This window comes from Melanaphis sacchari, unplaced genomic scaffold (assembly GCF_002803265.2).
Source record: "Melanaphis sacchari strain LSU unplaced genomic scaffold, SCAv2.0 Contig91_pilon_pilon, whole genome shotgun sequence".
In the NCBI taxonomy this organism is placed as follows: domain Eukaryota; kingdom Metazoa; phylum Arthropoda; class Insecta; order Hemiptera; family Aphididae; genus Melanaphis; species Melanaphis sacchari.
Genome location: NW_020271649.1, coordinates 1,719,142 through 1,737,251, shown reverse-complemented (window position 1 = coordinate 1,737,251; position 18,110 = coordinate 1,719,142). Strand labels below are relative to the sequence as shown.

Genomic DNA, 18,110 nt, shown 5'->3' with positions numbered 1-18,110 from the left:
TAATATATATTATCGGTAATACATTAACTTTATAATTATAACATATATCATTATATTTTAAAACAATAAATGGATATGGATAGGTACATATGTCATCTTATACGACATTTTTTGATTTTGATTTTATTGAGCGGTCAATAATATAACATTTTTAATTACATAAAAGAACAAAAGAAGAATTCTATTGTACCTAGTTTGGTAACAAAATAATAATTTGGTAGTCTTAACATCTTTTTAGTACCAAATATTAGTACATTTAATACAACTACTAAGGTAGGCATGTATACATAATATGAAATGTGGTTTTGGATGTTTCAATCAGCTCGAAGATTTTATTTGTAGTTAACTAGTTTTTTACATCTGAACGTTTATGTATCTATAGTAAATAACCTTAATCAATAAAAAAAAAGGTAACATTTTAAATGTTGTCAATACTTAATGAGCAAAATAAAAATGTCAATTAAAATAAAAACTATTGCTTTAAAATATGTATTTTGGAGAAGAATGATCGTCGTTTTACACAATATTTTCTATCTTTGTCGAATATGTACCTACCTACATCAGTAAAATTATGGTTAATAGTTTCAGTGAACAATCTTATAAAAAACCTTGGCATCTTTATGGTATAAATTATAATATTGTTAGGTATAATGTATACAATAACTATTATAATATAAAGTAATTTTACAAAATATATTTAAATTTAACTCATAAATAAATAGGATATTGCACCTAAAGTGTTTAATATTTAAAATTGTACTTCCCTAAGAACGCACGTAAATATGTACTTATATACACCGGGATATTCACGGTATGCCGCATAGTATATTTTGTCTGCAATGTTGCTAGGTTACGAGTAGGTATTTACAGACTTCTATAAAGAATCTTCTACCTAAGTAACGAGCAAAAACAATAACTTTTATTACAAAAATTCTATGAACATTAAACTTTATTATAATCTCGTGAAATTTAATGTGATACACGCATTATACAATACACATAATATTATTATACATATTTATCGCACGCATTACATACTGCAAATAGTATGGTAAACGATTAATAAGTATATGTTATTATATATTGCTTGTATTATTAGTTTACAAACTCAATTATAAATAAATCGAATAACTACTCGTAACGCACTTTGTTTAAGTCAAAATTAATTTGCTTTCGCAAAACGATCGAGGGAAATGTGTTTAATACATGGCGTTATTACGTATTATTATAATAAGTAATAACATTAGCGTCGGTCGAAGTTAAACGTCGAAAGAATGATGGATGATATATATTTATATGTGAGATAAATATTCAGTACTGTACAGCAATATAATTAAATAATAATATTGTTATTATTTTAGTTGATTTAGTATTAATATATTTATAGAATGCTGATTTCTTGTGTAGTTAAAAAATAATAATTGTACTATGGGTATACAACCGAATGACTGACCCGGGTCTAAGATATATTATAGGTAATATCGTAATATATTATACAATGTACATTTTTACAATGAAAAAAAAAAACAAATACCTAACATAATTTAAAATAAATATTAACTACCATTACATTAAATTTTTATAAGATCAAATATCTTACTATTTTTTTTTTCATTATAGAGACATAACACCGTAGTGATTAATTTAAGATTTTCTCTTTAATCATTTATTGAAACAGAAAATTGTTTTGAACATTTCAGTAATATGATCTGTATAAAACATTAAACCAATATCTATTGTTTGATACGATAGCGAACTCGTAGTACTTTACCATATTTGAGTTTTAACAAATCAACTATTAATATAGTATAATATATCAACAATCTATATTATAATATTACAATTTACATTTTAAAATTCGGTTTCAGCGTGTATAGTTGTCTACGCTCCCAAAACGATGTATTGTTAGTACTTAGTTTGTTGGAATAAAAAAATAGTAAAAAAAAAAAAAATATATATGTTTACAAAAATGTAGTGTTATTATCGTACATATAATGGTTAATATCGGGTAGACGGATTTACAAAATTACTTTTGTATAATGTAAAATTATTTCTTATAATTTATTCTTGTTTTTAAAACTCGATCGTCCAGATAATGATTGTATGTATTATCATAAGTCTTAGGTCTAAATACAAATTCACGTCATACATAAAAATAAAAAATAAAAACAATCACTTGTTAAGTTGGTGAAAGATGGTCAATGATGATTGTGTGAGAAAAGGGGGGGGAGGACGTCGAAACGAAATAATAACTATTTTAAGCGGTTGGTTCCTATGTACAGGTATTAACTTAGGGTATGCGCCATGTACCTCCGTAGCTCCACGTATTAACAGGAAACGTTTTCCATCAAAACAGACGGCGAACACCTGCCGGCTTCATCGTCTTCGTCACCGTCGCCGCCGTCGTCGTCGTCGTCGTTCAGGTAAGGCGATCGACTTTCGGCGGCGGCGATCGTGGCCGCGTCTACCGACGGCTCGCGAGCTGGCGACAGAGCTGCGGGACTGGACGTGCCCGCGGACGACGGGCTGTGTGGTTCGGACGACGACGTCTGCAACGCGACGGCCGGCCACTGGTTGGCGGAGATGATCCGCTCGGACAGCGCTTTGTGCACGGATGACTGGTACGACGCGGCCGTCGCAGTGGCCGACGGCTGAGCGGCGTGATGATGGTGCCACGGCAGACCGAGCAGGAATGCGGACGCGGCCGCCGGGTTGAACACGATGCTCGGCCAGAACTGTTCGGGCGTGAGGAATGGCAGCGGACCTCCAAGCGCGGGTGCCACGGACAGACATTCGTTTCTGAACACTGATAACACAATAGCAAGTCGTATGATATAGGTACTATGTATAAATAAATTATTAAGTATGACAATTTGCAATAAACAAATTTAATACAGATAAGGGATCAGGAGGCGAGCGTGGGAAAGTCGTCTAATGGCGGCATCCTGGTATATGATAATATTATAATATATTATACTTTATTTATTTATATTTAAATACGAGACGAGCCCTATAATTACATGATAATAATATGTGTTTAGAGATAGGTAATAGTTTTGAAATAAAATCACTAAACAGTATTATTATTATTTTTATTTTTTTCAATATTTGTTTTGAATGAAGATTAAACAATCAAAATTAAAATATGACAGAAAACATATTTTCTGATTAAGAGTTAAAATGTTTTAATACGATTGGTTTAATGTAAGACGTAAGTTCAGTTTAAGTAGCCTAATAGTTAAAAAGTCTTAACCAAAGTAACAAACAGTGGAGTATATAACGGAGCTTATGCCTGGATGGGTAATATGACAACCCCACATTAAAACCTGTTGTATAGGTAAGTATAGTTAATTTTGTAGTTAATATATTTTTTAAGAGTATTTTTTCATACATAAATATGAATGTTTCTTGATTAGTCAATGTTTTTAAAAGATTAATTGTTTTATATCTTAAAATATATTTTTATTTATTTATATTTAATAATATTATACATGTATATTATATAAACGAGGAACTTTTCATTGTAAATCCCATAGGTTAGGAATAAAAATGTGATATTTTATCAATTTTAAATTGTGTTCTCAAAAATAATGCCGTATATATATTGCTTTGTTACATAATGTATTTTTGTATTACCAATAATATGTATATTTTAAATTTTTAAACCATTTAGACACTGAAATTTTATGTAAAAGACAAAAGTCCTATTTAATTACACGAATGACTTAAAAAAAAAAAATTGATTGATGATAAATGCAATTATATTATCATAGTATAATAATACACATGTATATATATTATATTATAATAGTATTTATTTTATGAGTAGGTGCGCGTTTTATATGAAATCATAATATAAGCACATATTTTATAAAGACTGAAATTGATTATAATTATTTTATTCCTTTCACACAAGGACTTTTGTTAAAGAATGTTCGCCATTATAATCAATTTAATTGTATGCTAACCTTTACTTTTTTTTTACTATCGTTACTGTTGCTATATATTTTAATAGTTCTGGCAGAGTTATCACAAATACTATAAAACATACGTTTATTTAGTCTCAGATTTTAAAAATTAAAAATTAAAAATTAAAAATTAAATATTGTTTAAGAATTTAATAACGTCTTAAATATGTTAATGTTCTGTTATTATTGTGTTTAAAACGTACCTGATGATTATAAAATGATAAAATTTGTATTTATTATATTCACATAATATTTATAATACATATACTACATCTAGATATAGTATTAATAAATAATAATATTTTTATAATATTTTATAAACATATAATAAATTATTGATTACTCACACGTGTGGTCAGGTATGTATGGATTGGATTCTCTGCCCATTGATTTTTCTCGTTTTCTCCATTTAGCTCTACGATTTTGAAACCATACCTATGTATAACAAATACATTATTATTATATGTATGCCATTTATGCATTTTGAATCTATAGTTGAGTATTAAAATTACAAATTTATTTAATACTAACATGTACTTTATTGTGACTAAACAATTTTAATGAGAAAAGAGAAATACATATTATTTTAAATTAAGAGTCAATAATAAAAACAATTTTATCACAGTGTTATAAAATATAATATTCAATGAAAATTTCTTAAAAACATGATATTTCACACTGAAATGCTACATGCGATATAATAATGTTGGTTATCATGGTGAATGGTGTGGGCGTAAAACGTTTGCGCATCGCTATTGTTACCAATTACCTTTTTTGTAGGTCGTTTGCGCATCGCTATTGTTAAAAAAAGGCTTAGATTGTTTTCCTATATAACATAACAATTTTTATTAATTATTATTACGTAAATTATGATTTCAATAATTACAAAACTATAAATGTATACAAAAAAAATCGTCAATATTCAAAAACAAAAAAAAAAAAATTAATACTTTTGAACGTACCTATACTACCATATTATTTAATCATCTTATGAGATTAAATTCGTTATAAATTGCTAATAAATTAATCATTATTTACATTTACAAAAAAAATACAAAATTATTAAAATATAAATATAATCTAAATATGTTTAAACCTGTGTCCCATTATACTTAAAAATTGTTGTCGATTTATTTCCCCACTCGTATACTTAAAATAATGTTCGTTTACGAATTGTATATTTTTTATTTCTTTGTTTCTTAAACGGGTTGACTCTTCATTCATTTTAATATTTGTTTCCACTTGAATCTATAACTGTGGTTCCTAAACTTCAGACTCATAAGTCATCAGTTATTATTTATTAATATTATTGTAACCTATATGTTATTGGTGTATCATCCGGTCATGTATGTCACTATAGTAGGTAACCTTTTTATTTTTAATTTTCGCGATGCGCAAACAATCAATCAAATTTCTTACCTGAAGTACTAATGATGCGCAAACGACAAACACCGAATAGCGTGCTAGGAAATTATAATTTAACCATACTTAACGAATTAATGTTTTTCAACCCATACAATACAGTAAAAATTACATGTAAAATATTGCGTTCAGTGAAGTAATATACCAATATTATTTATTAAAACAAAATTTTATTTTAAATTTCAGGAACGATTTTATAAAATATATTCTACAGTAAAATAAAAACTTATTTTATACCTATCTATTTTTTATTTTATTTAATGTAGGTTTCTTAGGTTTATTTATTAAAGTGTATCTTACACTGTTAATGTTTTCTTATATTTCATTAAACTTTTGAATTTTAATTCAACTTACTGCATAATAGCTATATTATCAGTATGTTTTTAGAAATTTTCTTGGTGTAAACGTACATAATAAATAAATACTCCATTTAATAAAAAAAGTAAAATATACTTTTGATAGAAGTAAGAAAGCCTAAAAGTACAATTCTAGTGAAACCGTGTTACATACCTATACATATTATACGCCCATTAAACTATTTATTATTTTAACGGATAAAAATATATATAAATTAAAATTAAAACTATGAATTTTATTAACTAACAACTTGGAATTATACCATGTACGTATGTTAGATAGTATGCATATATACTGCAAATAAATAAATTATTACTCCTCTCTCCAATTACAGACGATTATGTTTCAGATACCACTTACACCTCCCTACCAACTTACCTAAGTACCAAATACTGTATACCATGCAAACTCACACTGGCCATTGGAGATTGTTTATCGCGTATTATATAATTAATTTAGTTTGGCTTAACGGCGCGTGTGCTTGGAAACTAAAAGTAAGAGGGTATGTTTATTATATATATGTATACCGACGGATATGGAGAGAGGGAGAGAAAAATCCCTTTTTTATTGGCCAGGTTAAAATATTGACAATACACTTAAAACGGGAGTTTAATAAACTGGTAGATCGGTGGAAGTTTCGGCACCCGAAGGCCATTGTAGAGCGATACGGCGGCGTCGACGGCAGTGTTGTAGGAGGAGGAGGAGGAGGGTTAATGCTCTATTTGGACGTCCGATTGGGGTTGATTGTGCGCGTCGCGCGCGTACAAGGGTGTGTTGTGCAACACAATGGGACTCCCCCTATGCACATAGGCCACACGAACAATGCACTTAAATGATCGTTAGGAAATTAGGGAGATGTTAAATCGGTTGTCGAGAAATTGCACCCCAATTAACTTGTAATTCATTACCAGGGAGACCGCGCGCGTCGGGTTTTAAGTCTATCTCAATTGGTTTATTGAATCGTTTAAAGAGCGAGACAATCTACGGTACAGGCGGTGAGCAGAAGGCCTAGGCAATAGAGAAAGAGAGAATGAGAGAGTGAGAGGGTGACTTTCAGAGGGAGAGAGAGGGAAAGATTTACACGTATATAATGTAGAGATTTTGTAGCCTCTTTCTCTTTTTTTTACCGTCTTTGTGTATTCGCTAAGTGTTCTGTGGTACACAATTAGCGTGGTGTGTTTTAGTGCGGCTGTAAACTCGAAAGAAAAAAAAATCTATTAATCTCCTTCCATTGTTTTCCACTGCATTTGGAATATTATTTAAGTCTCATATAGTCGATGTGGTGGATTTCAATTAAGCTGTTCCGCATGCGATTCCGGAACAAAAGGATATATAGCCACACGAGTAAGCACACACAATTAAGACCCGAAATGGAATATTCGCAAAGGCGACCGTAAAAGACAAATAATTATAAACGCGCTATGTATTTATAAATGATATCTAGTCATTGAACCGTTAAAAACAATTTATTTTATCTTTAATTGAAATAGGGAAAAAAATACACGTAGGTGGTTAAAAGCCTAATTAATAACAATATGTATAAGTTTATTTGTTTCCTAACTATAACTTTAAATTTTTACTATTTATCGCACTAATAAATTTGTACAAAAGCATAGTTAAATTATTACATAATATATGTACCTAATAATATATTATACATAATACATAAATATATCGTTAATAACGAATAATTTTTTTTTTTTCATAAACTTAAATTCTTAATTTTTACCAATTTACAAAATTTTTATTTGTTTAAAAATATTTGACAAATATTGAAATGCGATAATAAATTAACAAATGCATAAAAAGGTTGTTAATAAACTTTTAAATTTATATAATAAGATACAATTTCATTCCATTCAAAAATTATTGTAAAAACATTAATTATATTAGGGTATAGATTTTTTAAGTAACATAACACTGTTATGGCGTTCTATCCAACGAGTCTTACAAAAACTTTGTAAGCAAGACTGATTATTCAAGGCGTTTTTTTAGACGAAATTTCTTTTGAATAAAAAATTGAAAACTCTATTATTTCTTTCATTAATTCTACATAGATCCTAATGCTTTAAACAGGAGATAATTTTGATACAGAGAGATTTAATGAAGGATTTACACATGGACAATGAATAATATTTTTGGTAAATAACTGAATTTTTAGCACAGCTTTTCACACTATAACGGTACTATTACTGAACAACCGTCTGCTTCAACTCCCACTCGGTAATATTTATAATGAAATTACTGTTTCAATCAAAATGTCACCATTTAATAATATTGGTTCTAAAGTTGTTTTTATTAGTGTATCTTTATTGTAAGCATATGCCTAACGATCAACAAACGCAATAAAATTTTATTTTGCAACTTCTTTATGTATGTATTAAAAAACTAAACTCATTTGAGATGAATGACTAATGTCAGTAGTTTCATCAATAATAGAGAAAAAGAATTTTTATTTTTTTCTAATGATTTCTGTTATAATTGTTCTACAACAATCAATTAGTTCATTTTGAAAACAGGGGTTATAATACTTATATAAGTAACTTAAGAATGTATAGTTTTTAAATGAAATTCAAGAATTGAATCCCCAGAATTGATTTGGTAATGTAAAAGTTCACGAAAATTACCTTAATTGACAATAGAATATTTTTCAGGATAATTTTCAAACAAATCACTATGATCACGGTGGCCCCGAAAGAAAATATTCAATCCACCTAAAAATACACTCCAATGACCTTACGTCAACACTCTTCAATCTTAAATCCCAAGTTTTGATATTCATGATCAATATTTCTTTGTATCTCTGTATTATCTTACATGTAGATTAATCTATAGTACTTATATGATATAATTATAGAATGATGATAAGATATTTCTTATAAAATTTTAAATTGTATTTTATTATATTTCGATCATGTCATTATGCTATGGCTAAATAATTATTGTATCTTACAATATTATTAACCTATTCTAAAATATTATAAAAATGAATTTGAATGTGTTATCTCCTAAAATATTTAATACTGGTATTCAATTGTTACAGCAAAAATTATCGTTAAAACAAATAAAATGTGTGACATTTATAATAACTTAATGATCTTTAGAAAGCTGTCTTATTTATTTTAATGTCATTATAAAATATTATCTGCTAACTATGTGCTACTATAAATTTAAAAAAAATTGATCATTATTTTAAATTTGTTAGCGTTGTATAAAAAATAGCTTAGTTCAACATTCAATTACCTGATAGTGAGGTGATAAATTTTATATGATGCGTTGATGGAGCGATAACAAACAATTATCTTTATTTTATTTATTTGTTTTTAATATAGGTACCGTCGTACCGACACATACATTCGTAATTAAAAAAAAATTATAAAATTTAATGGTTTGAACAATTTTACCTGCACTCTGGCTTCACTTAGATCCAATCGTAAGGCGAGTTCTTCTCTAGTAAATACATCAGGATATTGAGTTTTCTCAAAAGCTCTTTCTAATTGATGTAATTGATATGTTGTAAATGTTGTTCTGCTACGACGAACTTTTCGCGGTTTATCATCATCGTGTTCGTCGGACCGATGTAGGGATGGATCGTTCCCACTAGCTGCATATAATGCGTCCAATTTAGATTGACAATGAACACTCGAATTTTCTAAAAAGAATTATCAAATAATTTTGGCTGTGAATGTATAAAAACAAATATAATTTAGAGTATACCTAGAACATTTTAATTTCTTCCTTTTGGTAAAATCACAAAATCATTAATATGTCTTATAGTAAACTATAAAACATATTACTAATCGTACCTATGTCTTAATTTTAATACTTTTTATTTTTATCAACAAATTATTTTAAGTAATGAATTATGATAGGAAAAGTATGAAATATTATTTTGTGTTTAATATTGTGTAAATATTTAACAGGAAATATTCGAATGTGTATTTGAAAATACATTTAGTTTTCACCTCGCGAAATAATATGTTTCTATAAAGAAACTAAAAAAGTTGTATTTTTTTTAAACAAAATTTATTCTTGACCTCCAGATATAAGACATATTAATGTTTAAAATAGAAAATTATAGACTGGGGACATGAATTAAGTATTATGAACCCATCCTCTAACTTAAATATCGATGGCATAATACATATGAATATACTGTAATTACTGTAGTTTCAATCTGTATATCTAAAATTCTGATTATTATTTAAATGTCTAGTAGTGTATTATTTTATAAATCACCAACTACAAAATTCACGGTTTAATTGTTAAGGGAATGTCATACATTATATTATATTTAATTATTTTACCATATACCTATCTTCTTTTTATAAAAAAATGTGATAAGAGACATTTCTTAAATAATCCACTTAAAGTCCTACCATTAATATAGTGAAATTTTGATAAGAGAAAGAAACTATTTAATTAAGTATTGGGTTAAGTTGAGATTATTCTAAAAATGGCATTAAAAAAAAATATTGTAAAATCAATATATGTTTCTCTATTTACTTAGGAAGTAATACCATTAATACTTAGGAACATAAACCATTGAGACTTGCAATAAAATTATCAACTACATACATAATATAAATAGCAAACTCGTAATCATATTGTAGTTGACGGCAGGTTTGATTTACGTTAATTTTATATAAATAAAAAGTTTGTAAAACAATTATTTAGTTTAAAAAGGGTGTTCGAAATTTGTAGTTAGGTATACGTATGAGATAAAACAATAAAAAATGTATTTTTATGGAGGTGTTTGGTGACGGAAATAAAGGGCGTTAAAATAACTGGAGAGAAAAATGTTATAGTCATCAAGTACCTACTTAACTTTTATACAGGGTAGAAAAAAGGATGGTCTCTTCCCTATAAAAGCCGTATGATATTCATATTAAATACCTATATCTCATTTAATGAAGATATTTTTTTACTTAAAACAAATATTGTTTTGATTATAACCGCACAAATTTTGTTTATTGTAATTATTATGTACAGATTGTAAATTGTCTTTCTTAGTAAAAAAAAACTGCAAAAATTTTTATGAAAAGTATTGGTTAAAAATGTATGCTATCATTAAGTCGGTTGTAACATATTTTAAAATTAACCATTAATATTTTAACCATTTTAAAACTATTATAGTTTTCTGTGATGTCTAAATTAAATTCTATTAAATCCTCTAAAAATTATGTAAATATAATTCTTTATATTTTAAGTATTAATTGTACTATATTATTGTTTTAATGTTTGTACTATTAAGTATATATTATAATTAAATAATATTATCCATTGAAATTTAAATAAATATTAAGTTAGTCATAATTTTTGTACTCGTGAAAACGCAAAAAACGTCATCAGATCTTTTATTGAGTCATTACTTTAATATTAACATTAATTTGTGTAATTTGGCATAGGTTAAAAACAAAAAAATATTTTAATTATGAGAGTAACTTTAATATTATATTATTCTTATTATTATTTATTGTACTAACATTATTTTCACTTTGATAGGTTATACACTGCACAGTGTGGGCATCATGAATCCAAGCATATATTTCTTAAAGAAAAAGAAGAAGAAGGTATCACCGCATCATACGAGTATAAAGTGTAACTATGCAAAAATTAAGCTTTTGGTAAATTATTTTGAAATTTTTTTCTAATTTAATTGGGTAGTCGAATACGATTGCGTATGTTTGTAGATGGGTAAACAAATACCTTTAAGACTTCAAGTGAAAAAAATAAACACGATTGCGTATAAAATTGTAGCAAATTTGTCAAATTTATTAATTTTACCATAAATCTAATAAATATCTAGTAAAACATGTTTACTTTTTTAACAATCAATATAAAATTATGAAATATACCTAATGAGAATAATTAAATAATAGTAAAATAATTAATAAGTAAATAAAAATATTTGTCGTCCTATTTTTACATCAAAATTTGGCTCATGTTTATACTCACCAATAATACTTACAACCGAAGTTTTATGAGTGTCAGCAACTATGCTTACATAACACATTTTTATTGTATAAAGCCATTTATGCGTTCCGTCTTTACGTGTTCTTACATGCCTATATTTATTATTATTTAAAAGAATTAACGGCTTTCCTTTTTCGGATTCTATAAGTTTTATTTTATTTTGCATATTTCTAATTACTAAACATTACACACGTGTAACAATCAATGACGAACTAAAAGTCAGAAAACACTCTATATATTGGAAATAACGATATTTCGGTATGTCCAATGTATTTGGCATCATACATCTGATATCATTAGCAATAAACGTAAGTAATTAAAGTTTAATGGTTATGAAAAAAACAGAAAGTATTGATAAATTATTTTTAGTTTACTCATGTAGTCGTATACTCGTATGGTATACTGGTATGAAAATTGGCAACCACACAATATAATCGTCTAGTTACAAATCAAGTAAAATCATACGCAGTCGTGTAGTTCAAAAAAGTATCACCATATTAGAATATTTTATTATAAAATATATGTACATCATATTGTATCACATAGTGTGTAGCATTTTCCGAGAAACGATGAGAGAAATTTGTTTTTTTTTATTTATTATTACTGGGTTATGTTATTATAATGATTTCACTTTAACGCACCCCATTAAAGCGCCATGTACATACTGCAGGTATATAGGTACCTATTATACCTAATTACGAATAAAAGGCTGTAAGACCCGCTCGGAACGGTAACGGTGGCTTGTAAAACACACGTTGTATAGGTTCATAATATTAATCATGTATAAAACGGTCATATTATAAGCCGCTTGCGCGTTGATTGTATAATGCATCCCTCGCCCCCACCTATAGTGTGTATAATATATGTAATAGTAATCGGCTTACGAAACGATCGGTTTTCATATCACTCGTGTATGTGGATATATATATATAATATCTATTCAGCTCGTACACGTTTCATAAACCCATATAATATAATACATGATAATATACAATATTATATTATTATTATATTATTTACACGCCAAATCTACGAACTCAACTGCAATACGAAATTTTAATGTGCGTGCAACAGATACGAAATGTACGTCCGTTTTACACCCATTGTTGTAGTCGGCGTGCACGGCACACTCATACGCGCTCACGCGCGCACTAGGGTGTATGTTCACTTGACTTCCGTTAAAATCCATTGAGTTTCCCGCCGTCCCTTTCGGATTTTCTACCGGTCGCCATCACCACCGCTACCGTTCAGATGACCCTCCACCACCCTATGATCGAGTTTTTCGTGCATAAATAGATATTTAACATAATGCAGAATATGCAAAACATATAAATTATTGTTGTTCAAATTAAATATCATCTAATACCGAGTAAAACTTGAAACTGCTACAAGTACCTATTACTTATTTATTTTGTTACGATTTCACGGAAAATATATCATATACATAGGAGATGTTTTTATGAATCAAAAGTCGGTATAAGCACATGTACCTATTGTTAGTTTGTAAGTGTATTGTTATTTATTTCCAATAATTTGACGTGGTACCTATTAGCTAGTAAGTACATAGGCTAAAAATACTAACTAAGCATTTACGCATATTATTATATCGGATTAGTACCATTGATCTTTTATAGTTGTTTAATATTTTAGTACAATTGAGAATGATATAATGATACAGAGTATAATATTATTCTATGTTTTATTGTTAAATAATATATTAAATTTTACTTTCTCTCAGCTACGATTAAATGGGACAAACTGAATTATAGAAACATGCCTTTAAAATTGGAAAAAATGGGCAAATGGCAAGCTTGAATATAAGTTACAAGATATTGATAACTCATTTCAACTTAATTCGTCAATGCTCAGCTTTAGTTTTTAATTTCATAGATCTTTATTATGATAGATAAATAGATAATATAAGATGTTTATTATGATTCTCACAGTTTTTCCGAGGTAAATACATCGTAAAATTATATGTTACTAATACAATCAAACACTAAAAAAGTAAAAAAAAAAAAATTACTAACCATTAGATACTAAGATGACTGCCAATTTACTCGGTATCATAGAATTAATGATTTATAATAACAAATTAACAAATTGTAATAGGAAAAAAGTCATAAAATTCTAAACATTTAAATTTATAAGAAATTACTTTGGAAAGATGGTTATATCTCTCAAAATTCTATAACCAAATATCCAATATCAATAAGTATTTGGGTATGAAGTAAACAATTCAGGAGTTGATTAATATCATATTTTTGTTTATTTATCTTAAAAATTAAAATTAAAATTATAAATTTAGTATAAAATGATATATACATATGTATACTCATGCATGTGTATGTGTGTGTGTGTGTGTGTGTGTGTATGTACCTGTTAAAATTGTTTTAATGTTTTTAACATTACATTACTAATAATTGTAAATCTAAAAAAGTTTTGATGTCAAAAAGAAAATTTATATCCAAATTGAATACATTTTAATTTAGTTTTTAGTTAATGTTAACTTTCTCATTTATAATTAGCATAATATATACCTATAATTAATTAATATATAATAATATTATCATATTTGTATTTTAAACTTACTACTTTGAAAACGATCATCAAGACATTAAGTATTTTATTGTTCTAATCCATTTAAAATTAAAATTGTTTGTGTTTAATTTAATTGAAGCGCTCTTCGAAAAATTATTGATTTTTATTAAAAACAATAGTATTATAACTGAATAATAATTATAATATAATGACTCTTAGCTCAGACGGTTTTTAAAAAAAGATAAAAATAAATTGATACTCAATCATTATTATTTTTTAAGTAGATATATATTATATATTTATTGATGGGTAATTAATAATAGTGTACAACGAACACAATAAAGGTATATTATTTTATTATGTATTATATTATATCAAATATTTGTATTTATTTAGAACCATGCCTATTATAACAATCTTTTAAGGATTTTCACCATTTAGATTTTGATGAGTGGAGTGATAAATGTAATATTTTTTCAACCATGATGAATGTTTTTTTTTTTGTGTCTATCATCACCTTTTAAAATGTCGATTTTCAACTTTGAGAGTGATTTTGGATAAAATATTGAATCTAGTTTGTACTTAAAAGTGTTTTTCAACTTATATATATATATTTATAAAAATAACTGGAAAGCAAAATTAAATTTTAATGAGCATTTTAAATTCAAATTTTAACATTATTGGATATTCATCAGGATATATAGGTATCTAATAACTGTTTTTATCAAATGATTTTTGTTTTTTTATTGTTATTCAAAAACTTATAACAGTAATAACCTTATAATCATAGATACTTGAAATTTTCACAAAAAATTTATATTATCATTTTCATTATATAATAATATTTTTTAAATAAACTCATTTTGAGTTATTTATAGACCTACTAGATTTTTTATTTACTTAAGTTTAGTATGATTAATAAATTAATCACGTGTTACTCGTTGTATCAAAATTCTTGAAAAGTTAATACAAGATTCTACCTAAGTTTTTCTCATATCCGTATAAAAATATTAAAATTACATTGGTAAATTTTTTTTTTTTTTTGTATTAATTAAAAGTTAGAATTTTGGCAAGATTTTAAAAATTGCAAACTATTTTGTAGTTAGAATCTCATATATTTTTTTTTTTTTTTTCATAACTCAATTTTGAAATTGTAATAAAAGATTATTTATAAAAGGATCATACTGAAACTATAAAATCTAAAATACTTAAAAAGGCAATTTTTTTTTTTTTTTTATAGATATTGTAAGTTCAAATTTGGATGTAATTACTTATTTAAGCAATTGAAAACAATGTTAATTATTTTATTATAATTTAAAAACATTATTCATGAGAATTTAAAACTTATGTGTATCACATCATTATGAATTTTACAATATGTAATGACATTTTTCATTTATTTTAAGATAATAGTTATTTATATTATAAATCTATTTTTGTTGTTTTACGGTAATCACAGAAAAATAAAATAAAATTTGGAGTTTTATGCATTTCTATAGTACATTGTAAATGTATATTATCATAATAATTAAATATTATATTAACCCTAAAATAAAGTTATATTTACCTACTATATAACACTAAAAATAAAATAAATGGCTATAATAAATCAAAATATTAATATCACAAAATATACTTGGTGATATAAGATATTATAGGCTGACAGACTGTTTTCATTCAGAATTGTTTTTTGTATACAATAATATATTATCATTGAATTCAAATTGAATACACCCACTCAACAACTAATGTACGGCAGAGTGGTACCCACTTACCTACCTTTTTATTTTAATAATTTGTGTTCTTAATTAGTTGGGTGTCATTGTTTTGCCATGTTATTATGTTTTGTTTTATTATCTGCTGTTTTCTTATTAAATTTTAAATTTTTTTATTAATAATTTAAATTTTATATTTATTTACTCAACAATTTACTAGAATGTATTATTTCCTATAAATGAATTTAAGTTAAATTTTAATTGACCTTAATTGTTAAATAGTGTTAACTATTTTTTTTCTTTTATTAACTTTAGTTTAAATGTTAAATGCATTTCTATTTTTTAAAATATAGTACATTTATTATCTCTATTTTGTTATGATTTAAAAACGAATTCTTTAGGAATTTTTCGTGAAAATTTATTCATATTGTGTAATATGTTATGTGAAATTTGTATCCATTTTACAAAAAGATTCTGAACGTTAAATAATTTTACGTCAATTATTAACATTTTACTACATTATCTTTATCAACGTTATTTATTATTTATTTCAAACTAATTGTAACGTATTTTAATAATAAAAAAAAAAAATGGTTTACATTATTTACATTTTTAACTAAGCTACAACTGTAGGTGAAATATTATACATTCTAGTGATTCTACTAAAATATTCTAAAAAAATATGTATATTTGTTTCACCCATATCGCGTTATTATCCTTTTGGTGAAAAAGATTCAATATAATTATTAATCGTACAATACTATTGATAAATAGAACGATCCACGTTTATTACGTTAGTTTTGATTGTGTAATTTACTTATACTAATTATAAAACGTAATAAATAAATAAACAGTTTGTTAGAAACAAATTCATATTTTCATACAAAAAAATAAAAATTTACGAAAAAAAATCAATAATATTGTCTTACCGTTTTTGGACGGATGAGTAGTTCCGAGAATTTGATCGATGCTGTACACGTTCCTGGCCGATTTGGTGGTATCCATATTATATAATATTAAATTATAACAATTTTTATTGATGTATGTATATATTAACACTTTTGATGACTTCGGCGACGATCACTACGTCTATGTGATCGTAACTTTAAATGTTTGGCATAAGATTTCCACCGTGATCGATGGTGTGGACCTTCTCTCACATTCGCGACTACTGAATGACACATGGTGTGTCGGCGCTGCCAGACTGAAGGGACCGGTGGCAGGCGCGCGCGCCCCCAACCACCCTCCGCGTGGCCAACCATTTGGGGTGGTTTTGGAAGGAGGGCGGATGCGCGCAGCCACAGTCGCCAATCCCATTGGGCATTTCGTGCTACCCACGTGCCCTGCGCTCGTATAATGATCTTGCTAATAGTTTGAAAAACGCTTTAACAATATAATAATACATTTTAATAGGATAAAAATCGTATTAAGTATAGACTTATACGATCTGTCGACAAAATTTGTAATATTCGAGTAAGAATATAACATATATTATTATAATGATTCTAGCCTATAAATGGGTTAACTTGAATATATATCAGAATATTTATATTAGTATTTTCATTTTAGTAACTTAATACATTTTCATACTTTCAAAGACTGTTATTCCATTATTACTATCATTATTTTTAATATTTCGTTTATTTTAATAGGTTTTAAATTTTCCTCTTATATTTTTGTAGACTTTTTCTTATAATTTATTAAAATGTTGAGTTTTCATACATCAATGTTAATAATTTAGGGGTGAACTATAATTATATACTTAAATATGATTTTTTTTATTGTTGTGTAATAAAAGCAAACAAGACAAAAATCTTTAAGTTAATTAATTTATATAATACCATGTAGTGACTTTGATCCAATATCTTATTCATTGACGAAATTATATTAAATTGTCATTTTTGCGTAAACTTTTACCCGATGTTAGTTGACTTATACCAACATGACACATAGGCTACGCATGAGGCGAGCCTGTCGAAAAAAATTACTTTATTACATTATTTTCATGTTTTATTAGGCCATCGATATCATTATTTTTAATTTGAATAATGTGTATTTTTGAATTGAACCACGCTCGTTATTGTTTACAAATAACTAATATACCAATAAACCACATTCTGGTAATTAAACA

General features: G+C 26.5%; 1 protein-coding gene across 2 annotated transcripts; it reads right to left on the bottom strand.

Annotated features, from left to right (window-relative positions):
- Positions 1-737: 737 nt before the first annotated feature.
- Positions 738-17,169, bottom strand: LOC112602891 (retinal homeobox protein Rx3). 2 transcript variants are annotated; one of them, XM_025351240.1, is made up of 5 exons: positions 16,909-17,169; positions 9,152-9,399; positions 4,316-4,403; positions 2,311-2,806; positions 738-892 (listed from the first exon to the last, which is right to left on the bottom strand). In XM_025351240.1, the coding sequence occupies exons 1-4, from the start codon at positions 16,982-16,984 to the stop codon at positions 2,328-2,330; spliced, it is 891 nt and encodes a 296-aa protein (XP_025207025.1). In that variant the 5' UTR covers positions 16,985-17,169; the 3' UTR covers positions 738-892; positions 2,311-2,327. The 2 variants fall into 2 exon arrangements, with proteins under 2 accessions (XP_025207025.1, XP_025207024.1); XM_025351239.1 differs by lacking the exon at positions 738-892 and having other exon boundaries at positions 1,733-2,806.
- Positions 17,170-18,110: the final 941 nt, after the last annotated feature.